Source organism: Bos indicus, chromosome 3, assembly GCF_029378745.1.
Source record: "Bos indicus isolate NIAB-ARS_2022 breed Sahiwal x Tharparkar chromosome 3, NIAB-ARS_B.indTharparkar_mat_pri_1.0, whole genome shotgun sequence".
Classification (NCBI taxonomy): Eukaryota; Metazoa; Chordata; class Mammalia; order Artiodactyla; family Bovidae; genus Bos; species Bos indicus.
In genome coordinates this window covers 8,275,598-8,299,111 of record NC_091762.1, presented here as the reverse complement: position 1 = coordinate 8,299,111, position 23,514 = coordinate 8,275,598, and the positions used below count along the sequence as shown (strand labels likewise).

Here is a 23,514-nt window from a genome sequence, read left to right as displayed (position 1 = left end):
TGAAAGTCTTCAGAGAAACTCAGGTAACCAAAGGGACAAGGATTCTGCTTCCCTGGACAACCGACTTTCAGGGACTTGGTGTCATTGCTAGGTAGGACTCTTCCCCTCTGCTTGAATTTGCCCCGGTATGGAGCCAGCTTTCCCACTTTGATCTCTTCCGTCGTTCACTGTTACAAGGAACCCCTGTTCTTTGTCCATTTTGGAAGTTCCTTCCTGTCCACCTCTGCCTCTCTCTGTCTGCCCTTCTTGTCCTTGCTGAGTTTTCTCTATTTCTGGAGTTGTTTTCAGTGGGGGTGGCTCCTGGCAGCTCCTTTGTTCCTGCTGCCCTCATCCCTGAGAACTGGTCCTCACTGGAAGCACTCTTCAGTGAATTGCTGTCTTCCCGTGTTAATCCCCTGCTCTCTGTGCCTCTGAAAATGGACGCTTTGGGGCTCAGGTAGTTTGTTGAGATGGACATCACTGGTACCTTCTGTTCTGGCTGTTTGGGTGGCAGTCCTGACTCCAGATCTGCAAAGGCAGAAAGTCACAATCCACAGATGGACAGAAAGTCAACCTGTTCACAAGGCTGCAGGAAATGCTTCTGCGGAAGTTCTCTCTTGGACTACTTCCCTCCTCCAGGCACTGGGTTGGGGTGACACTGACAGCCCTCCCTCCTGCTAAGCATTTTAGCCTCCCCTTGTTAGACTATTATTACTACTACTACAAATAGGCTTTTCTTAGGCCCTGACCACCTAGATCTTTAAGAATGAAGCAAGAGAGCCTTCTTCCCTAGATCACCTGAGTATTCTTACCTACACATAATGTTCTGTTAACATAGGTTTCTTTATAGTGTCTTCAGGGATGTTCAACCCCCAAGTTGGGGCAACTCCATAGTTTTATGCTACCTTCAGGGCATGAATGGTGATGACAATAGTAATATCTAGATTTGGAAAGTACTGTGTGCCAGACCCTATTCCAAGTACTTTTACATATGTAAACCCATCTAATTCTTACAACCCTATGGCATATTATTCTCTTTTACACATGAGGGAACTGAGACCCAGAGAGATTAAATAACCCTCCCAAAGCAAGTGAATAAGAGAGTTACAATCAGAACTCAGGTAGTCTGTCTCCAGAATCTGTGTTCTTCATACCACCTTGATAAAGGACTGGGTGAGTGAAGGATAGAGACCTTGGTTATTAAGGACGTTGTCTAGCCTAATACAGAGGGTAGAGAGGGCCAAGTTGCCCCTAGCTGAGCCTAGGCGTACCTACTTAGTCCCTCACAGCCCACACAAGATCTAGACCCTCTCAATCCCTCATATTTCTAGAGAATCACCAGCTCTGGCTTTACCTGATTGTTCTGCCAAACTCCTCCCAGAGTTCTATCACTGGCTTGATCTCATCCAGCTGCCTCTCCTGGTATTCCAAGGAACACAGGGGAAGGCTCTCTGGAATTAAAAGTTGTTTGAAGTGAAATGAACAGAGAATTGGGGCTCAGAACTTGGGAGGCAGGGCTGATATGCATGCTCAGAAAGGAGGAAAGGTCAACAGACTCACATTAGGATACAAAGATGAATAGAAGGGACTGCCCTGGTGGTCCAGTGGTTGAGAATCTGCCCTTCAATGCAGGGGACGAGGGTTCAATCCTTGGTCAGAGAACTAATATCCCACATGCTTCAAGGCATCTGAGCCTATGAGCTGCAACTAGAGCCCCAATGCCATGCCACAACTAAGACCCGCTGAATCCAAAAATAAATACATATATTTTTAAAAAGGTGAATAGACGTGGGCATTATGAAATTAAATCAGACTGTAACTCCTGGGAGGGCGCTAGGTCTCACTTACCCCCCAAGCCAACAGGAGGACGGTTTGCAGAGTTATCAAAGGGAGGATGTACTGCCCTCTAGGAGATGTTCTGGAAATCCATGGGGGTATTTTTCGATTGTCATGCTATATTGGGGGGTGGGGTAGGGATGGGTAGGGTTTCACGGTTGTGAGTGCTCAGGAGCAAAAGATGTTATAACCTGGATACTGCTGCTACTGCTAAGTCACTTCAGTGGTATCCGACTCTGTGCGACCCCATAGACGGCAGCCCACCAGGCACCCCCGTCCCTGGGATTCTCCAGGCAAGAACACTGGAGTGGGTTGCCATTTCCTTCTCCAATGCATGAAAGTGAAAAGTGAAAGTGAAGTCGCTCAGTCGTATCAGACTATTCTCGACCCCATGGACTGCAGCCTACCAGGCTCCTCCATCCGTGGGATTTTCCAGGCAAGAGTACTGGAGTGGGGTGCCATTGCCTTCTCCAATAACCTGGATAGTAACCTGCAATAACCAGGATAGTGCTGCACAAGATAAAATTGTCCCACATCCCACATGTCCTTTAAAAATATCATTGAGGACTCCCCTGGTGGTACAGTGGGTAAGAATCCGCCTGCCAATGCAGGGGGCAGGGGTTTGGTTCCTTGTCTGGGAAGATTCCACGTACTAGGGAGCAGTTAAGCCTGTGCGCCACGACTACTGAGCCCACACTCCAGAGCCCACGAGCTGCACCTTCTAAAGCCTGCACGCCTAGAGCCTGTGCTCTGCAACCAGAGAAGCCACTGCAGTGAGAAGCCTGTGCACTGCAGTGAACAGTCGCCCCCTCTCACCACAATTAGAGAAGTCCCTTGCATCAGTGAAGACCCAGCACAACCAAAAATAAGTAAATAAATAAAAGTATTAAAAAAGTAAATAAAAATAACATTGGATATTAATGTGAAAAATCTGTTACAATTTGAGTGCACCTAGAATCCAACCTGATTTTACATATAAACACAAAGTACTTTTTGCACCATTTTAAATATCGAGTTTCCCAGAAATGCAACTAAGATGTAGATTGAGGGGATTTATAATTTGTTTTGTTCAGAACTTTACCATGAATTGCTTACCACTTCAGAAATCTATGTCATCAACAACAGTGCTGCTTATGGCATCAGAGTCACTGATACCTATGCAAACCCACCAGTTGGCATTTGTTGCTGTTGTATTCACAGTGATTCCACACGTGGTTCAGGTCTCTGACTACTACATATACTACATACAGCATACTATATATGCTTCCAGTCTAGTTATGTCTGAATATTACATATTAAAATATTTATAATATTATTATAAATTATGTTTTTATTTCACCTTTATATTATGGTTAGAGTATTATATTTACCTTCTAAAATTATGTTTATAGTTTATATTATATACATATATCATCCCTGGGTAATAAAAGGGACACTGGGTCTGAGGGGTTTGGGAACTATTGCTGAGGTTTTGAAAAGCCATGCCCAGCACTAGCCTGAAGATTCAGGAATTCATCTTCCTCCTGCCTCCAACCCTTTACTCTCTAACACAGCCCCCTGAACCTTGCTGCCAAGCTGTAAGTTAGGGCTGGACACTCAGAGCGAGGCCACAGGATAAACAGTGGGGGGCTCCCCTGGGAGCCACACTTACTGCCTGGAAAGGAAAGCCTTAGCAGGATTGTGTCTGTGTTGTGACGATGTCTGAATTGTAAAGCAGACAGCCATAGACAGAGATCTAACCTGTGAGCGAGTTAGGCCCTCTTGCCTGAGTGTGCGTTGGGTGAGAGGTCCCCCACTTGTTTCGCTGAACAGAGGAAGAAAAAGGAGGAAGAGGATGGATGACTAGGAACTAACATGGGTGGAGCTTCTACTCCATGTCAAGTACTTAGTGGTGTCGTTTATATTTTCAATTTCTTCTTTTAAATGCACCATGGGGTAGATATCAGCTTAACAAAACTCAAGGTTCTGCAGTCAGGTGATTTGTCCCAGGTCACAGAGAGCCACAGCAGGAATTAAAGCAGGACTGGTTTGATCTCTGTTTTAGATCTTCCCCAAAACAGGGATGAGTTCCTTCTTTAGACAATTCCTAACTTTTGGTTCTTTTAGAATAAGCAAAAAGATTTAAGTGAATCAGAGATTCTGCTGAATTTTTATTCTACCCTTGAGAGAGTCATTTCCTAGGCAGGTTGATAGGGAGTCTAGGGGTCCCCAAGGAGAGAGGGGTCTGGAATTCTCAAGGAGGAAGAAAGGACAAACTTTTTGTCTTTCTCCACATTCCTTAGGATTATATAACAATAATGTGTCTTGCCTAAGGATAGTCTTTGGATTAAACCTTCTGTTATCTTAAAATGTAAATTATGGGAGTAGACCTGGTCTTTACAAGGATGTATCCTGCCTGAGGACAGTGTTATCTTAAAATGTAAATTTTGGGAGTCGGTCTGATGAGGTCTTTACAACCTCCAGACATTCTTTGGATTATATAACTTCATTGTTAACACTAGCAAGGGGGTACTCTTTCTGCCCCCTTCTGATGCCTATGTCAGAAGCTTTATCTCCTTTATACTTTAATAAAACTTTATTACACAAAAGCTCTGAGCAATCAAGCCTCGTCTCTGGCCCCGGATTGAATTCTTCTCCTCTGGGGGCCAAGAATCCCGCACCCTAAAGCAATGTTAAAGAGCATTCACACACATCACTTGAGCTTCTAAGACCTCTCTCTCACTGTGTACGCACACATCTGCTAAGACCTAGACTCCCCGCTTTTGTTGGGGAGACCACACATGTAGCTTCACCCACACTGGCTGACGCTTCCTGAGGAGGAGGTGTTCTGATCCTTTTACTTCTTGTGTGTCCCTAACCAGGAGGCAGGAGAGCCAATAAAGACTCCACTATCTCATGGAGCCTGGCTCAATGGACAAGATACTCTCTGCTCTTCATCTAATTTCTCACAAGAACTTTGCAAACATTACATGTTCCATTTATCTCAATACATCAAAACTGTCTTCTGGGACTTCCCTGGTGGTTCAGTGGCTAAGATTTTACTCTCCCAATTCAGGGGGACCCAGGTTCAATCATTGGTCAGGGAATTAGATCTCACAGGCTGTAATTAATACTTCTGCATGCTGCAACTAAGACCCAGTGAAGCCAAATAAATAAGTGAATATTTGTGACATAGATTTTAGTATAACCCATCCCACCACCAAGCTTTATTGACATAACATTGTGTAAGTTTAAGGTATACAGCATGATGATTAGACACATTTATAAATCACAAAGTGACAACCACCATAGTATTAGCTACTGCTATTTATCATCACGTAACTACCAATTCTTTTTTTATGCTGAGTAATTTAAGATCTACTCTCTTAGCAACATTCAGTTATATGATACAGTATTATTAGCTATTATCAGCATGTTGTACATTTGATCCCCGAACTTGTAATCTTACTGATACACTGGTATAACTTATTTATTCACTTTTTTCTGCCTTGTGTCTTTGTTGTGGTGGGGGCTTTCTCTAGCTGTGGCGGGGGTAGGGAGGATGTTGTGCTTTGTGGTGCACTGGTTTTCATTGTTATGGCTTCTCCTGTTGCAAAGCGCGGGCTCTAGAGTGTGCAGGCTTCAGGAGTTGCAGCACCCAGGCTCAGTAGTTCTGGCTAGCAGGCTCCAAGACGCAGTAGTTATAGAGCACTGGCTTAGCTGCCCCGAGGCATGAGAGATCTTCCTGGACCAAGGATCTAACCCATGTCCCCTGCACAGGCAGCCGTATTCTTAAGAAGTTATACCAGGACTTCCCTGGTGATCCAATAATTAGTAGTCATATTTGTTAATTCCATTTTTCTAAGGGAAGAATACACTAAATTACATGGTAAATATTAGGAGGGCTTCAGGACTAGAAAGATAAATATAACTTAAAGTCTTCCAGATGACTTCAAAGTTGAGTGCGTAATATATCAAGAGCAGAGGCCAATACTGAGTCCCTGACATGTACTATTTCTTGTGGGGATCAGCCAGACATTTGATGTCAAGTTAATTATATTGGATTTCTTTCTTCGTGGAGAGGGCGTAGATTTATCTTTACTGAAACAGGCACATTTTGGACATGAATTCACCTTCTTTGCTCAAAATGCTGCTGCCAGCACCAGCATTGGTAGATTCACAGATATGCCTTATTCATAGTTACGGTATTCCCCATAGCACAAGGAACTTAGCAAAGGAAATGTACTTGTGCTCATTAAATTAAGTGATCTCTCCATGTACCCCATTTGAAAGCAGATGCTTATTTTAAATGTGGAATGTTTACTGAAGAGTCACAGCAACAGTTAGGAGACAATTCTCTGAAAGTACGAAGTTCTGTCTTACAAGATGTGATATAAGCTTTGAATCAGGGACGATTACATGGTGTTGTCTCCCTCATGGCCAGAATATAAGGGTTCCGGAGTCAGAGGCTGAAAGTGGGGGTGGCTCTTTCACTATTATACCCAATAATCCACTTACAGAATTTTTGTGTTTCCTAGAAACTTTGAGATCTGCTGGTTTGGAGAACTTGGGTTCCAAAATGAGAATGCTTCTACCATTAGACACTATGGTTCTGTTAGGTAGGTAGAATAGGGGAAAGGAGTCCAAAATGGCGGTGCTTAAAGACAAGGAAGGTCCGAGGACCAGAGTGAAGACTTCAGGCAGAACAAACAAAACAAACAGCACTCCTGGCTAAGCCCAATTTGCATAGGGCAGGCCCAGGTGGAGGAAAAAAACATATAAAAGGAGGAGCCAAAGCGTTTTCTCACGGACTCTCTCTCCCGCGTGCGTGCGCTCTTCTCTCTCTCTCTCTCTCTCTCTCACACTCTCCTGATATCTTCTAAATAAAATAGAGCTGTAACATGGTTTGTCCAAGACCCTAGAGCTGTGATGCGCCGAGGGCTTTAATGTCCGTTGCTCCAAATCTTTGTTGTGACGAGACAAAGAACCGAGGAACATACACTCGCGTGACATCTATCGTGACTCTGAGTGTATGTTCCTCGGTTCTTTGTCTCGTCACAACAAAGATTTGGAGCGATGGACATTAAAGCCTTCGGCGCGTCACAGCTCTTGGGTCTTGGACAAACCTTGCTACAGCTCTTAGGCAAATCAGTGTTACAGCTCCGTTTTTATTTATAAGATAGCAGGAGAATCCAAGACTCGAAGAAAAGAGAGTGGAGGAGTGCGTGGGGAGGGAGAAAGAGAGAGAGAGAAAGAGAGAGAGAGTGCGTGTATGCACTCGGGAAAGAGAGTCCAAGAGAAAGCGCTTTGGCTCCTCCTTTTATATGTTTTTTTCCCCCACCTGGGCCTGCCCTATGCAAATTGGGCTTAGCCAGGAGTGCTGTTTGTTCTGCCTGAAGTTTTCACTCTGGTCCTCGGACCTTCCTTTGACCTTCCTTGTCTTTTAGCCACCGCCATTTTGGACTCCTTTTCCCTATTCTACCTACCTAACAGTTCCATTGAATTAGAAGAATCTGCCACCTAGTCATTTGGGGGTCTATATATCACTGAATCAAGAAGCAAAGAAAAAAAGTGATTGCTTGGCTCGCTGGTGTGATTGATCCTGATTCCCTAGGGGAGATTGGGATGCTGCTACACAATGAGAGAAGGAGAGCATTTCTGGAGCCCAGGAGAGTCTCTGGGGCACTTCCTTGCCTGGTAGTAAAGGTTAACATAGCAACCGAAGGGGAAAAAAATGCAGCACAGACCTTGAGTCGGCAACGAAAGCTTTGATCATTCTACCACGTAAAGAACCCTGACTATCTGAAGTTCTGGCTGAAGACATGGGAAATATGAGATGAGCAGTGGAAGTGGTTCAGAGATGTCAGTTATGGCTTCCTAACCAATTACAGAAATGAGGACTGTTGTAACTTAGCGTATTTTCTGTTTGTTTTAGGTGTTTGTCTAAGTAACCATTTTATTCCTCTCTCCCTTTCTTTCCATTTTTGTTATTATACAAGTTGTTGGAAGTGAACTTCCCAATTTAGTCTTCTTAAAAATTCTTATTTTTGGCTGTGTTGGGTCTTTGTTGCTGCACTGGGGCTTTCTCTAGTTCTCGAGAGGGGCTACTCGTTAGTTGCTGTGTGTAGTGTTGCTGTTGTCGTTGCCTTCTCTCATTGTGTAGCATGGGTTTTAGAGTATGCAGGCTCAGTAATTGTGGCGGCTGGGCTTAGTTGTCCCAAAGCATGTGGAATCTTCCTGGACCAGGGATTGAATCTGTGTCCCCTGCATTGGCAGGCGTATTCTTTACCAATGGACCACCAGGGAAGTCCCTAGCACTTCTCTTTAAAAAAAAAAAAATATTTATTTATTTGACTGTGTTGGGTCTTAGCTGCAGCATGCAGGATCTTCGTTGTGTCATCCAGGATCTTTTGTTGCAGTACCTGGGCTCTCTAGTTGTGGCCGGCGTGTTCCAGAGCATGTGGGTTCAGTAGCTCCAGGGCATGTGGGATCTTAGTCTCCAACCAGGGATCAGACCTGCATCCCTTGCATTGCAAGGCGGATTCTTAACCACTGGACCACCAGGGAAGTCCCACACAATTTAGTCTTTTTTTTTTTTTAATACTTGTTTATTTGGCAGCATTGGGCCTTAGTTGTGGCGTATGGGATCTAGTTCCCTGACCAGGGATTGTGGCGTATGGGATCTAGTTCCCTCCCAGGCCCCCTGCATTGGGAGCATGGAGTCTTAGCCACTGGACTACCAGGAAAATCCCTACCATTTAGTCTTTAGATAACAAAGAATTCAGTGGGACTCTGTGTTTGATGAGTAACTAATATAGCCAGAGAAGAACATGGTGACTGGTGGCCTGTTTGAGGAACTGTGAGAAACTCTGGGTGTAGTCTGAAATGAAAGTGAAGTCGCTCAGTCGTGTACAACTCTTTGTGACCCCATGGACTGTAGCCTACCAGGCTCCTCTGTCCATGGGATTTTCCAGGCAATAGTACTGGAGTGGATTGCCATTTCCTTCTCCAGGGGATCTTCCCAACCCAGGGATCGAACCCAGGTCTCCCTCACTGTAGACAGACGCTTTACCGTCTGAGCCACCAGGGAAGTCTGGGGTGTAGTCTGACTACACCTCAATTCTGCAACTTCACTCCCACTCATAAATCTCCAGTTTCTTAGACGTTTTAAGACAGAGCAGGTAAGACAGAGTATGGTAAGAGTGGTCAAGCAGGTAAGGAAGTAAGAGTGATGAGAATTCAGGCTCTATCTAAAGGGAAAAAACAACATTCAGTTCAGCATGATTGTTGCCATGTGATGACCAAATGTAGCTTTAAATAAACAAACACATCACATGGGACAAACAAAAGATGTCTTTCTGGTTGTTTTGGTCTCTACTTTAAAATTAAATCACACACACACACACACACACAAAATAAAATAAAATTAAGTCACATGTGCTGTATCCAGCTCTTTGTGGCCCTATGGACTGTAGCCTGCCAAGCTCTTCTGTCCATGGAACTTTCCAGGCAAGAATACTGGAGTGGGGTGCCATTTCTATTCCAGGGAATCTTCCCGACCCAAGGATCAAACCCAGGTCTCTTACATATCCTGCATTGGCAGGCAGATTATTTACTGCTAGTGCAACCTGGGAAGCTGCATCTCCCAAATGTGTGTGTGTGTTGGTTGCTCAGTCATGTCCAACTCTTTGCGACCCCATGGACTGTAGCCAGCCAAGCTCCACTGTCCATGAGATTCTCCAGGCAAGAGTACTGGAGTGGGTCACCATTCCCTTCTCCAGGGGATCTTCCTGACCCAGGGATTGAACCTGGGTCTCCCTCATTTGAGGCAAATTCTTTACCATCTGAGCCACCAGGGAAGCCAAAAAGGTAGGGGTACAGCCATGCGAGTGTGTCTCAAAAAAGCCAAGTGATGAAGTGTCATCCAAAAGAGGAAGTGGCCAATAATGTCAAATGCTGCTAAACAGATGAGAAGGGCTGAAAAATGAATTTGGTGAAATGGTCATCACCAGTGCCCTTCGACAGGAGCAATTTCAGTAGAGTGGGGCACAGAGGGTTGAAGAGAGAATGGGAGGTTGGAGACAGTGCCCTAGACTTGTCCAAGCAGCTTTGCTATAGAGGGAAGCAGAGAAATGGGACAGTAGCAGGAGATGGGAATAACAGAGATACTAGATTATTATGTGAAGAAGTGCAAATACATTTGCACTGTGTTTTTCTCCATGGTTACCAACTGTCTTTTGGTTTCATTTATAATATATTCTGCCTTTAAAGAGGTTCAAGATTTCATGTACTTCCTCTAAGATTTTTACATTTTTTTTCATGTACTTCCTTTAAGATTTTACTTCCCTTAAGATAAAGGCCCTTATTTAAAGGCCTTTCCCATTTGAGGATTAAATGAATATGCTTATCTCCTTCAGATTCTTGTATTTTATTTCATAATATTTGGGTTTTATTTTTATATATGATGTAAGATAAAGATTTTACTTTGTTTTCTTCTAGACATATGTCAATATAACTATTTTTGATTAAATAATCCATTCATTTACCACTTAACTAGAATGTTATTTTTATAATATAGTATGTTCCCACACTTATATGCATTTCTGAACTCTGTATTCTGGTTCACTTATAGATTCTTTATCTTAGATAGTCTCAACTTTATTGAGTTGTGACTAAGCTTCCTCTATCTCCCTGAAAAAAGCTATATTGACTCTGTTAACTTTTATTTTATCAAAAAATAGTAGTAAAATACATTTACCATAAAATGTACCTTTTAATCATTTCAAGTGTATAGTTCAGTGGTATTAAGTACATTCATAATGTATGCAACTATCAGCATTATTCATCTCCGTAACTCATCGTCTTGTAAAAGTGAGACTCTATCCTAATTAAACAGTAACTGCCCATTCTCCCATTTCTCCAGCCCCTGACAACTACCATTCTACTTTCTGTCTCTATGATTGTGACTATGATAAGTAACTTATATAAGTAGAATCACAGTATTTGTCTTTTTATTGCTGGCTTATTTCACTTAACATAATGTCCTTAAGTTCACTCATGTTGTAGAATGTTCTTTCTTTTTACAGCTGAGTAATATCCCATCGTATGTATAGATATACCAAATTTTGCTTATCTAGTCATCAATTGTCTATGGACTTTTGGGCTACTTCCACATTTCAGCCATTGTGAATAATGCCACCAAGAACATGGGTATACTAATAAATATATCAAGACCCTGCTTTTAATTTTTTTAGATATATACCCAAAAATGGAACTGCTGGATAACATGGTAATTTTATATTTAATTTTCTTTAGGAACTTCCTACTTTCCACAGAGGCTGCACCATTTTACATCCCCACAAACAGTACACAAAGATTCCAGCTTCTCCAAGCCCTTGTCAATACTTTGCTTTGTTTTTGAAGGCAGCTATCCTAATGGATATGAGGTGGTATCTCATTATAGTTTTGATTTTTATTTGCCTAATAGAATCTATTGGGCTTCCCAGGTGGCACTAGTGGTAAAGAACCCAGCTCCCAATGCAGGAGACATAAGAGACACAGGTTTGATCCCTGGATCGGGAAGATCCACTGGAGGTGGGGGCATGGCAACCCACTCCAGCATTTTTGCCTGGAGAATCCTGTAGACAGAGGAGCCTAGGGGGCTACAGTCCATAGGGTTGCAAAGAGTTGGACATGACTGAAGTGACTGTGCATGCACACACAATGGAATCTATTAGCTTTTACATTAAAATGAATTTGGGTTAATTTTCCTTTTAAGAGAAATGGAAGACAGCTCTTGAAATAAATGGAAGCACTGAGGGTTTTGCAAAACTGCTATTAAAAATCTTTTATTTAACCTTTTAACAAGGTGAAGAAATGACTTATGAGACTCTTGGGTTTTTTGCCATCAGTAACCACCAAGGTAAAAAGATACATATATGTTTTTCCATAATTATTTAAGGACTCTGGATATTAATGGTGTACCTATTTAGCATGCCAACAAACTAGCTAATGAGCTATTAATAGTATACCTAAAATGCAACAATGAAACAAAATTGTGTGTGCATGAGTTTATATGATTGAATGAAATTAGTGCTAGCTTGTAAAGTGTAATCTGTTAGGCAAGACTGAAAAACATCTGTAAAGGACTGATCCTTAATATCTTTGTTGTGTATCAGTTTATAAGTTACAAAGGTTTCCATACACAGCATGGAATCATGTGATTCTTACAAAAATCCTGGGAATTCAGCTGAGTTGGTATCATTATCTCAGTTGTTTACAAATGCAGAAACAGGTTTACTTAAATCAAGTAACTAGCCCTGGGTCACACAGCTTGTGAGTGGCTGAGATATTTTAAGAATACACAGTTTGGTGAAGAGGGAATCTGTTATAACCCATGTAAACGCAGAGCCTGCCGCACAGTTTAGCACATAGTACAAGCTCACTGGATAGTCGTTGAATGTCGGACTACATCTTATGAGTCTGTCTCACAGTTCTTTCCACTAGACTGCTGCTGCTGCTAAGTCACTTCAGTCGTGTCCGACTCTGTGTGACCCCACAGATGGCAGCCCACCAGGCTCCGCCGTCCCTGGGATTCTCCAGGCAATAACACCGGAGTGGGTTGCCATTTCCTTCTCCAATGCATGAAAGTGAAAAGTGAAAGTGAAGTTGCTCTGTCATGTCCGACCCTCAGCGATCCCATGGACTGCAGCCTTCCAGGCTGCTCCATCCATGGGATTTTCCAGACAAGAGTACTGGAGTGGGGTGCCATTGCCTTCTCCACTAGACTATGTAACCCCATATCATGAAATCAAATTCTTAACAACTGAAATCAGTTGGGGAAGAGTGGGACTGGGGATTAGAGGCAGGGATTACTCCCAGGAGAATGAGGAAACTGGAGATGGAGGCAGCAGCTTCTGGAAATGTCAGTGTTTATTAAACATTTAAGGACATTTGGGGGGTTTGAGAAGAAATATACAGGATGTAGAAAAATCTTAAGAATCCCCTGTGGCTGGGAGTGCAACCTCTTCCCTTTCCCCCTATTTCCCATTTGTTTTTTCTGCTTTTTGATTATTTAAAAGCTATTTCTTAAGGCTCATTTGCCCCTTCCTCAACCCCTGACCTGTGAGGATCCTTTGTCTCCCTCTCTCCATTCCCATCACCTTGAGTCCCAGAACAGTGCTCCAGAGTGATCAGGGGGCACCATTCCTGTAGCTGAGGTTTGAGGATCAGGAGCTGCTCTGCTTGGGCTGGCTCTCCATTAAGGATTTAAAGGGGGGGTCGTGGTGGTGGTGAAGATTTGCAAAAGCCACATGACGTCATTGGTACTCAGTCATGGGGGGAGGGTAGAGCATGGGTACAGATAAACAAACAAAGAAGAATGGATTAAAGAATAAAAAATAACTAACAACCTAAATAAACCCTGAAGGAGAGTCTGATTTGGGTGACCTGGGTGTTAGCTAGGAGGGTAGAGTATGGAGCTTGACCACCTGAAGGAGGGGATGGAGGGTCAGAAAGAAGAGAGCCAGTGGGACAGGCTAGCTGGTGCAGGGGATCGAAACGTCAGGTGGCCTGGATTTGAGGCAGGGGTATCAAGGTCCCTTTCTTCTCGGCGCCAGAAGAACAGGCACCAAACACACAGTCCTTGGGGCAAGGGGAAGATAGGATGGGGCCTGGGCTTCCAGAAAGCCAGGGGGTGAAAGTGGGGGAGAATATGAAGTGCCTGGGTAAGGAAGTCTGGAATGAAACTTACATCTCAAAAGGAAGTGAGGGCAGGGCAGGGCTGGGGAGCTAAGGAGGAAAGCACCTAGACGGGGGATAGAGGACCGGAGGTCCCCCTGCTCTGGTAGGGCCTTGGGGCGGGTGATCACTTTTCTGAGTCCAGGCCCATCATGTTCTTGAGGGCGTTCTTGAGGCTGGTTCTGCTGGGGGACTTGACGGCAGGCCGGAGCTCCGCGCTCTGCTCATCCTTCCGTAGCTCCATCTCGATGACCACCACCCGAGGGCCTTTGGAAGCCTCCGCCCCTAACCCCCGATCCCCCGCCCGGCCCGCTAACCGCTATTTCTTATCCTTGCGAGACTCCCCCAGCCCTTTAGTCTTCTTCTCACTGGCAGCTTTGGTGCTTCTGCTGTGGTCCAGCATGGCATACAGAACCGGCGTCTGTGGGGAGGAGCGCATGCATCAGGGACCCGTTGGGTAGGGCTTGACTGTTCCCAGCCCGCCCTCGACGGGCTGCCCGGCGGCTTCCCAAGCCCCGCTAACCTGCCGGCCGCGCTTTGAGGCGTCCTTCGCAGTCTTGTGCAATTTGCCCTTCTCCATGGCACTGCAGGGAAAGGGTGTGCTGTGGATTCGGGGGCTTCGTCTTCCCTTCCACCCTCCCACCCATCGAAGTAGTCTCCGCCCAGAGACCGGGAGTAGTGGGTCGGGGAAGGGGTGTCAGACTCCGCCCTTTACCTGAGCCTCCTCTGCAGGGCCGCCTGCCTGCGTAGCCAGCAGTACCGAATCAGGTAGAAAAGCAGCAGCGCCAACAGCACCACCCCCAGGACGCCCCCGATCACGGCTCCCAGCACCACCCCGTACCTCGTAGGCACTAAACGGGGCAAGGAAAACACGTGGGGAATGAGCAGAGACAAGTGTCTTTGGTTCCTAGCCACACACCTATTCCCTGCGGCTGGGGATCTAAGATATCCGAACAAGGCTGCCTTCTGCCCACTGTCCCAGAGCGTGAGGGGCATTAGCCGGGACATTTTGCCCCTTGCCCCAGCCTCTCAGCCAGGCCTGATCCCCTCTGTGAACTGCCTCCCATACTCCCGTCCCACCTCCTCTCACACCTTTTTCAAAGACATAGAGCGTGACCTGAGAGGTCTTGCCCACTATGTCTGGGGGGTTTTTGACGTCACAGGTGAAAGTGCCGTTGTCACCATAGTCCAGGTTGTGTATGACAATGGAGCCATCCTTCCGGTGAGGGTCCCCTACCCACTGGATGCGCTCTTTGAAGGTCCCCACCTCATCGATGTAGGGCTGTCCCTTGGCGTAGTGGAAGATCTGTGAGGAATGAGGGGAAGCATGCAACTCTCGCCTCAGGGTGAAGGATTCTGGGCTGGAGAGGGTAGGGCTGGGGAGGGCGTGTCGGTGTTGGTAGGTCCCAGCAGGGAGACAAGACTTGCCACTTACCTTGCCAAAGTTGGGGTTACGGCTCAAAAAGGATTTCTCCTTCCTTAGCCCAAGTTCTCTTTCCTGTGGTTGTTTGAAACCCCCTTTCTGTTATGCAATCCCAGTATTCCCCCAGGCACTCACCGAGATGGCATCACGGCCCCCTTCGGGCTGGTAGCGCCAGGTGAAGGAGAGGTCATCTGAAACCCACTCACTGGACCAGAAGGAGCAGTACAGGGTCACCTGGGAGCCCACAGCACCGTGGACCTCCTTGTCTGTGTAGACCACAATGGCCTGGACAGGGGAGAGCACTGCAAACATAGAGGGGAAATCAGATGCACGGGTGGGCCCGGCAAGGAGTATAGAAGGAGTGAGACCAATGGGAAGTCAAGCCTGAGTCACAGACCATAGCGAAGATTGGGGCAAAAATGATGAATTCTGAGGCCCAGGTCTCTCTGGACTAATTGAATAGAAGAGTAGAAATACTGTGTTGGCTCAAGTTCTTCAGCATGTTTGACAACAGTACCAGAGTTCTCCGGAGGACTTTCAGATGTTGGATTCAGTCTCCAGAATCTTCCTTTGCCTTTAGATCAGTATCTAATTCTTAAGCTATCCTTTAGATGCAGGCTTAATGATTTTTAAAACTTATTATAAATTATACAGGTAACACCCTGTGCATTCTTATAACTATGCAAGCAGTATAGATAAAGAAAGCTAAAGTCTGTCTTGACAGCGCCCAACCAATTCCTCTTCTGTGGTCTCCTTCCAGATAGAACCAATGTTATTAGTTTAATGTGTGATCATTTTCTCTGTATCAGACTCAGCATAAACTCAAATAGTTTTGTTCTATGAAGCTTTTTTTAAAAAAACATATATTGCATTACAGTCTACTTTTTTCCTTAAGAATATACGTATATAAAAGAATACAGGTGTCTGGGAGGGTGTTCCACATTGATGCCTAGTGATCAATATTATTGCTGCATAGTATTTCACAGAATGGCAAACTCAAGTTTCTTGCAGAAAAGATGAAGATAACTGGAGACTGTAAGTCTTTTTCCCTGGCCCAACTGTCCTCATTGCTGAATCCCTACTTTCCATACAATTGCTCCTGACTGGAAGGGTCAGGGAGGGGAGCACCTCATAGCCCTCTCAGGGGAAGCTGGATTCAAGCAGGAAACCACCCCCGCCCCCGCCCCAAGCCCCAAACTCAGATGACTCTGCTTGTGAGCCCTCTGTGGTTCTGATTTGACCCTCCTCACCCTCCTTCTGACCATTCTGGCCCAGTGCCACTCCCAAGACTCACCCATACAAGGAAGGCCATTCCAGGGAGATTATGTGTGTGGGTTGGCCCTGGCTGGGGGCAACTGTAGACCCTTTTGTTCTATGGGAGGGGGAGGAAGCAACCAAATAAATAGAGACCCATTGTCTGACCATTGACCAGTGTTGGGGGCTTATGCCTCCTCTCCCCTTCCCCCGATCCCATCCCCAACTCCACAGTCCCAAATCTCCCACCTCAGCATGCAATACCAGTGATTCACATCCTGGAACTCAGCCTTGGAGCCTTCTGGGGAATCCCAAATGTAACAAGTAATGGATCTAACTTCTATTCCTCCTGTTCAAGTATAAACCACTGCCCTTCAGCTCTGTTCAATGGTTCTATGAGTGGGGCAGATGCTGGACAGTACCCTTTCTCCCTCTTAAACTCCAAGATTCCCTCTCCTCATTTCCCTCAGCATGCCCTTCTCCAATTCCCTATCCTTAACATTTTCTTAGGGTACCTTCAAATAGTCCAGTACAGCCCAGAGGAGTCTAGATTCTGGGTTCAGCCCTAAAGGAGCTGACAGCAGAGAAACTCAGACATTCTAAACAGCTCTTCCTCCCCTCTCTCTCCCATTTGCCCTACTTCTCGCCCATTGCACCAGGCTTCAGGGCAGTTTGGAGAGGGGAAGGATCCATTCAGATAACCCTGCTTTGAGTTTTTCTTGCTCAGTCAGCATCTGCCATGGGAGGGTTGGCCAGCTTCTGTGGAAGATAGCTTTAGATGCAACAAGACCCTGGAATCTCACGGAACCTCCCTTGTACTCTGTTCACCCACGTAATGGACAACAGATGCAGTTAGAAACTGAGGCAGCAGATCCAAAGAGCTGGGACCACAACCCTTGGGCTCCACCCTTAGATCAGGTTCCCTGACTCTTTTCTTTGGGGAGACTAAGGTTAAGTTACCTCCTACACTACTGAGGAATGAGAAGGACCAGTTTCCAACCCCTATCCAGTCAAGTCCACCTTGGTTCCGGAAACACTCTACACTCCCTTCTCCCTTCACAGAATACCTTTATCTTAACAGCTTCTCTCCAAACTATATGTATATATATTTTTCTACAGAGAATATCACCTTCCTGCTCTTGCTCACTCTTTCTTTGGTTGCAGAGGGCAGTGCAGCGAAGGCCGTGGAAAGGTTGCTGAGAGACAACCTGAGCCCCAGGGCTCCCAGACTGGGTCAGCTCAACTTACCCAAGGAGGAGAAGAGTAGCGCAGCCAGGATAGGACTGGGGCTGGACGAGGGAGCCCCAGGAGCCATCGCTGGGGCAGGGCTAGGGCCCAGAGCGCCTGCGCAGTTGGGAGAGTGGGGGACAAGGAACTGAGCGGGGGTTCCTGGAACCCGCTTAAAATCCCCCGGGACCCCAGTGTGAGGGGGCTGTCCTGAGCCAGTAACCAATTGCAGCCTGGCATGTGCAGTTGAGAGGTGGTGGGGAGCGGGGCAGAGTGCAGGGAGCAGAAGTGGCATTGTGTCCTCTGGGTGGAGAGGTTGGGGGTCACATACCACCCCACACACTGAAGGCTTTGTGTCTGCTGGCCTTCCCCTGGCCTAGGCTGGAATGTCATGTGGTGGTGGGGGGGGGGGTGAAGGAGAGGGACAGAAAAAGGGACACAAACACATTTCTCTGAGGGACAGATGGGCAGGAGAACCTGAGTCTTAAACCTATGAAAAGGGGTTTTTCCATAGTCTCCTTGCCTGAGAGTGGCTCCTCTAGAGCCCTGGGAGTTAGCGAGCCCCAGAGAAATTTGAAAACAGGATATCCCTACTATCTTGACTACTATGGGCTGCAATACAGGCTTCTTGAGATGACCAGGTCCTTTGGGAGTCTTCTTTTTTTTTTCATCTCTCTGCATCTTGGGTGATTCTTTCCAGATAAAACCTTTTCTCCATGGGAAAATATCCAGGGGATAATCCTCTGATCTTACCCTCTTTTTCAGGAAGCTCTTCACTGCCTCATGCTGAAGTTTAAGTCCATTTCAGTTAAGAGCAAGGCAGCAAAATCACATTGAGTGCCAGCTACATAGATGAGTATGTGAGTATGTGGGTAGTTGAGTAATAGAGGAATAAAAATTAAGATCTTCCTTCAAGGAGTTCAAAATTCAGTTTGGGGAAGCAGAGAGAGGAGAATCAGAGAACAAACCCATTAACAATGAACTATAATAAACCATGATGCTTGGTATAGTAGTGTGATGAACAAAGTGCCAAGAGCATAAAGAGGGCATGCAGATCTACATTAGGAAGATTAAGTTGTGTAACAGATATTAAACACAAAAATAACTTTCATTTAATAAATGAAGTTCAGAGGAAGGGGGAATCATGTCTAGAAGTCAGTATTAGATGCAGACCAGCTGTTAAGGATGCATGGCATTTTGAAGAGGAGAAATTGGCAGTGCAGATATCTTGGAAGGTAGAAGAGCAAGAGCAAAGACAAAGAGATAAGAAAGCATGTGTGTGTGTGTGGAGGAGGCGTTGGGTAGATTTGTGAAGTCTGGGGAATATTCAGGGCAGATCTAGTATCCCCCATTTTGACTTGACATGGGGGATCTTGAACAGGCATCACAGGAAAGGAGGCTGCACAGGAAAGCTGAAGTCAGTTTGTGGAGGGCCTTAAATGACAGACTAAAGGGGTGGATTTAATTTGGTACATTATAAGAATTTGCTGAAGGTTTGGGGTTTGTATTTGGGGATAGGAATGGGAGTGTCTATATAGTCAGAGCTGAGTTTTAAGACAGATAAGTGAAACTATTTAAAGAGCTAAGTGAAAAAGACACTCATTGGATTTGTTAATGTAAGACTTCAGAGGGCCAATGACTGGAAGATCAATAGCAGAAAACTCTAACATAACAACTTCCTAAAGACTAAATTGTTTATTAAATGAAACCTGTTTTTTTGAGATACCCATTAAGGAATACATTAAGGCACAGTCTTGAAGATCAGCTGTCAGCTGTGTTGCAGAGGAGATTCCTGAACTAGATAGAAAAGCAGGTTGGAGCGCCTCAAAGGTCTCTTCCAAAACCAGAGGCCTGTTAAAGTGCTTTCTTTGACAGCATTATAGAAATGCAAAATAGTATTTTCATTTGATGCAGAAATAAGTGAATCTCCCCTATGTAAGTCCTGAAAGGAAAAGCACAGGAGTGCTAAATATAAATAAGATCTGAATATTAATGTAATGAATATGTTTTTATTGTAGAACAGGAGTTGCCCTGGGCTGCTGTCTCCTTCACTTCTCCTCACCCCACCTCCTCAAAAAGGGCAGACTTTTTCTCTCTTCCATTCCTTGCCACTTGTTTGCTTCTCCTTTAAGTCCTAAGTTCTCTGGAAGTGACTGCTGTGCTAGGTTTCCTCAGAACTGCTTTCCTGCATACAAATCAAAGCGAGCTCTCCCCAACCCTCACCCCAGGTTATTCTGGCAGTGGGTGTCGCCCACACAGCCCTGAAACAAGAAACAAGGCAGCGCTGTTGTTAGTGGGCATCTAGCTCATGTGGCAGCTCAAGCCCAGGAATTGTGAGACATAAAGCTCGTGGAGGTGGTTAGAGGATGCTCCCCATCCTTGGCGAATAGTGGTCTGGGAGGGTGTCTCCCCCACGGATCTCAACTTGTGCACTATTTCTGGTGAAGAAGGTTCACATAAGAATGGGAAGGAGCCCCAAGTATCTTTAATAAACTTTTTTTAAAGTATAATTGATTTACAAAATTGTGCTAGTTTCTAGTATGCAGCAAAGTGCATAGTATCAAAGTGCAGCAAAGTGCAGCAAATAGTAGCAAAGTGCAGCAAAGTCACGTATCTAGTAATATATAAATATATATATATTCTTTTCCATACAGTTTATTACAGGATATTGAATGTAGTTTCCTATGCAGTAGGATCTTCTTGGTTATCTATTTTATATATAGTTAATTTATATCTGCTAGTCCCAAACTCCTAATTTATTCCACCCCCACCCCCATTTGGTAATTAAACATTTGCTGTCTATGTGTTCTGTTCTGTAAATAAGTTTATCAGTGTCATATTTTAGATTCCACATATAAATGATATCCTATTTGTCTTTCTGATTTACCTCACTTAGTATACTAATCTCTTGGTTCATCCATGTTGGGTAAACCCAAAGTATCTTTTCCCTCGGTGTGTCAATCATCCTATAAGACGTTTTTAGTCCCACCTGGAAGGGGGAAGGAGTGAAACCAGACTAAGATGTCTTCAGTGAAGAATCTAGGCAAGTCCTGTTTTGTGGGGCTGAACAAATCAGTGTGTACAGCGGTGAAATGTACACTGCAGAATCTGACCCAGCCGCAATTCTGCCGAAATCTTCTCACTTTCAAATAGAAGTCAGTTGAGAGAGAAGAGGCAGACACCATGAGAGCAGATAAAACCAGCCAACAAACTAAACCCGACAGATGCCCAAGCCTCTAACATACTCGGTGTTGTCACGTGACGGAAGCCCCGCCCAGAGGTGGTGGGGCTGTCTGGCGTCACTTCCGTCAGGCCGGATCCCAAGATGGCTGCGCTCTTGTTGAGGTGACTTTAATTTGGGGCTGGGAGTCCGTGCCGGCGGCCCTCAGGGGACCTGTATTGCCCCCTCACGTCTTGCTGATAGCTGTTTACCCCGTGCTTGGGCACGGAAAGGACCCGTGGGTGGAGGCGACGCGGTCTCGAGTCCTAGAGACCCCTTCCCCTCCCCCAGCCGCTCCTGTATATCGTGGAGAGCTTCGTAGTCACTGGCGGATTATCTTTTCCTTACTCCGTTTTACGGAAGGGTCGCGGGGCTCTCGCTTCTTTTGCTTTCCCCACTTCTAATAGTTCTCCGCCAGCTTGCTCTCTGGGCCACGGCCAGAGCCGAGCTCAAGAAAACAGCTCTAACTTTTTCATTTAGGGCTTGGGCTTCGAGAAGAATCTTGGTGTACTTTACTTCTGCATTTTACTCCTGCAAACACCAGCTGTTGGCAATGGGTGGGCACTGTTCGAGTTCCTAACCGGCCCCTGGTAGAAAGTGCAGGAACCCCACCGGGCTGACGATTAGTAACAGCGCCTATAGCTGTCGCTCTGCTGCGCCAAAGCAGCCCGGAAATGCAATTTTAGTTTATTTTTTTATTTGGTGGGTGAGGGGAGTAGATAGCTCAGTTTTTCTCTGCAGTGTCAGCTCGTCCAGAGAAATACCCTAGATTTTCTTCCATTCTGAATTGTCCGCTTTTTAAGAGGACTCGTTCTCACAGCCTGTGTAGCTGTAGCCGCTTTAGTGACTTTAGACGCACTTGATACAAATCCCAGCACAGTTTCGTGCCAGCACTATTTTTAGAAACTATTTGTTATGGAAAGTTAGCTTAAATGCTGTTGAGATTTAATTCCTGATTTCCCCAAATATCTTCTCGTTCTCTTTCCACTTCAGTCACTCGGCATAAAAATAGACGGACTTTATTTAGTTTTTCTCTGTGACAAAATGATTGCTCTTGGGAGTTGAGATCAGGAATGGTTTACCTTGATCCTTCATTTTTCTCCCTGTCTGTTATTTCCAATTGTATCTCTTTCTAAAATGTGTCAGGGCTAGTCTTGCCAGATTGCCTCCTTTATTACAGGTAGTTTGACCATAATTGAATGCTTCTAAATTCCTTGGTATATACATTTCAGTAGATGTCATAGGCTTTTTGGTGGCATTACCTTATAGCTTGTATTGATCATATTGGGTCTGAACAGTTCATTTTAGGAGTTTCATGTTTAGTACTTAGAAATGAGGATCACTGTATTCATTGACTATGTCCAAACTAATTTTGAGCTATATAGGACTATCATTATTAGGATTCATTAGTGATAGTACAAAACTCTTATGGGAGGGACACCTCTCTTCATTTCTTACAAGGGCTTTTTAAAAGAAGTAGGAGATTTCAAAAAACTTTTTTTTTTTTTTCTTTTTGGGAGTTCTGGGGTCTAATTCCATTTCACTAGAGGGATTTGTTTATAATGTGCTGATCTCACCTCAAAGGAAAATACCTTCTAAGAAATTCTGGGAGCTGGTTTCTAGTTCTAGTAGTGTCACTAATTCCATTTATTTTAGACAAGTCTGGGTCATTGATTAGATGATTGTCATTTCTTTGCAAATGAAAATAGTCAGGTTCGATGCAGGATACTGGATGCTTGGGGCTGGTGCACTGGGCGACCCAGAGGGATGGTATGGGGAGGGAGGAGGGTGGAGGGTTCAGGTTGGGGAGCACATGTATACCTGTGGCGGATTCATTTTGATATTTGGCAAAACTAATACAATTATGTAAAGTTTAAAAATTAAAAAAAAAAAATAGTCATAACTTGAACTCAGGAGAAATATTTTCTAAATGTTTTTAATGCTTGGTTAACTAAAAATTATTAGTATGGCAGTGCTGTATGTTATGGATTTTGAATAGTATTCTATATTCTGTATAGTCCCTGAACAGTTCACAGACTAGCTAGGGATGAATAACCAGCTATGTAGCACAAGCTCCATTGATAGTCAGGGAATGATTTGCCAAAGCCAAGAAGACCTAGATGGAGAACGAAGCTAAGAATAGCTAGGCTTCTGTCTTGTGATATTCATGCAACTTAAGCACAAACCCACCAAGAGTCATTAACCCTCTGGCATTGCCCATCGTATTAAATAAAGCCCCTCTAAAAACAAGGCTTAATTTATTTAAAGTCTGAATTCTTAAGACTGCTTTTTAAAATAAGCATACTCATTCACAGACCATTTTTTTGAGCCTGTTCTATGTGTCATGTTGTTATAGGTGCTGTAGATATAAAGTATTCCATTCTATGCTGGAGGAACTCAAAGTTTAGCACAGGAGATTGATTAATAAGCAACCTAATTTTGATTTAGAGATATGAACAGTTGCTTTGGGAGCATAGCAGGTGCAGCAGGTAAGGCTGCTTCCTTTTAGGAGTGAAGTTGCCATTTGGGAGTTGCTGGGTCTTGAAGGATGACTTTATCAGACTGTAAGGGAGGTCCACTCAGAATAGCCTGAGCAAAGGCATGTGGTCAAAAGAAACTATTGCTCTATCTGTGGGCAGTGTGACTTTCAGTTTGGTAGTATAGGGGGCTGAAGGGAACTTGTGGGGGAATAGTTCTAGAGAACTGGATTGGGTCATGTTGAGAAGGACCTTGTTTGACTGTGGTATGAACCTTGTAATCAAGGTTCATACCACAGTTAAACTGGTATGAACAGTTCACTGTTCATACCAGTTCACTGTTAAAGACTTTTAGGCAGATGATTGATGAAGTCAGCTTT

The 23,514-nt window shown here is 44.8% G+C and overlaps 2 protein-coding genes across 3 annotated transcripts in view; one reads left to right on the top strand and one right to left on the bottom strand.

Annotated features, from left to right (window-relative positions):
* Positions 1-12,708: 12,708 nt before the first annotated feature.
* On the bottom strand, positions 12,709-17,614 carry MPZ (myelin protein zero). The gene is made up of 6 exons (XM_019987216.2): positions 17,459-17,614; positions 15,092-15,258; positions 14,626-14,839; positions 14,249-14,384; positions 14,057-14,117; positions 12,709-13,954 (listed from the first exon to the last, which is right to left on the bottom strand). Exons 1-6 carry the CDS (start codon positions 17,523-17,525, stop codon positions 13,853-13,855), a joined length of 747 nt encoding a protein of 248 aa, XP_019842775.1. The 5' UTR covers positions 17,526-17,614; the 3' UTR covers positions 12,709-13,852.
* Positions 17,615-20,747: 3,133 nt separating this feature from the next.
* SDHC (succinate dehydrogenase complex subunit C) overlaps positions 20,748-23,514 on the top strand; it is a 30,403-nt gene continuing 27,636 nt past the window's right edge. For both annotated transcript variants that reach the window (XM_070782993.1, XM_019987209.2), the window contains exon 1: positions 20,748-20,782. In XM_070782993.1, the coding sequence (XP_070639094.1) occupies positions 20,763-20,782 (20 nt within the window). In that variant the 5' untranslated portion in view covers positions 20,748-20,762. The remainder of the gene's footprint in view (positions 20,783-23,514) is intronic.

Bases quoted from the DNA above. Each gene is read 5' to 3' on its own strand.
- MPZ (XM_019987216.2), bottom strand. From the start codon at position 17,525: ATGGCTCCTGGGGCTCCCTCGTCCAGCCCCAGTCCTATCCTGGCTGCG. The intron at 14,840-15,091 runs GTGAGTGCCTGG...CATTCCTCACAG, and splicing joins GGGGCCGTGATGCCATCTCG to ATCTTCCACTACGCCAAGGG. The intron at 13,955-14,056 runs GTTAGCGGGGCT...TCCTCCCCACAG, and splicing joins CCTCAAAGCGCGGCCGGCAG to ACGCCGGTTCTGTATGCCAT.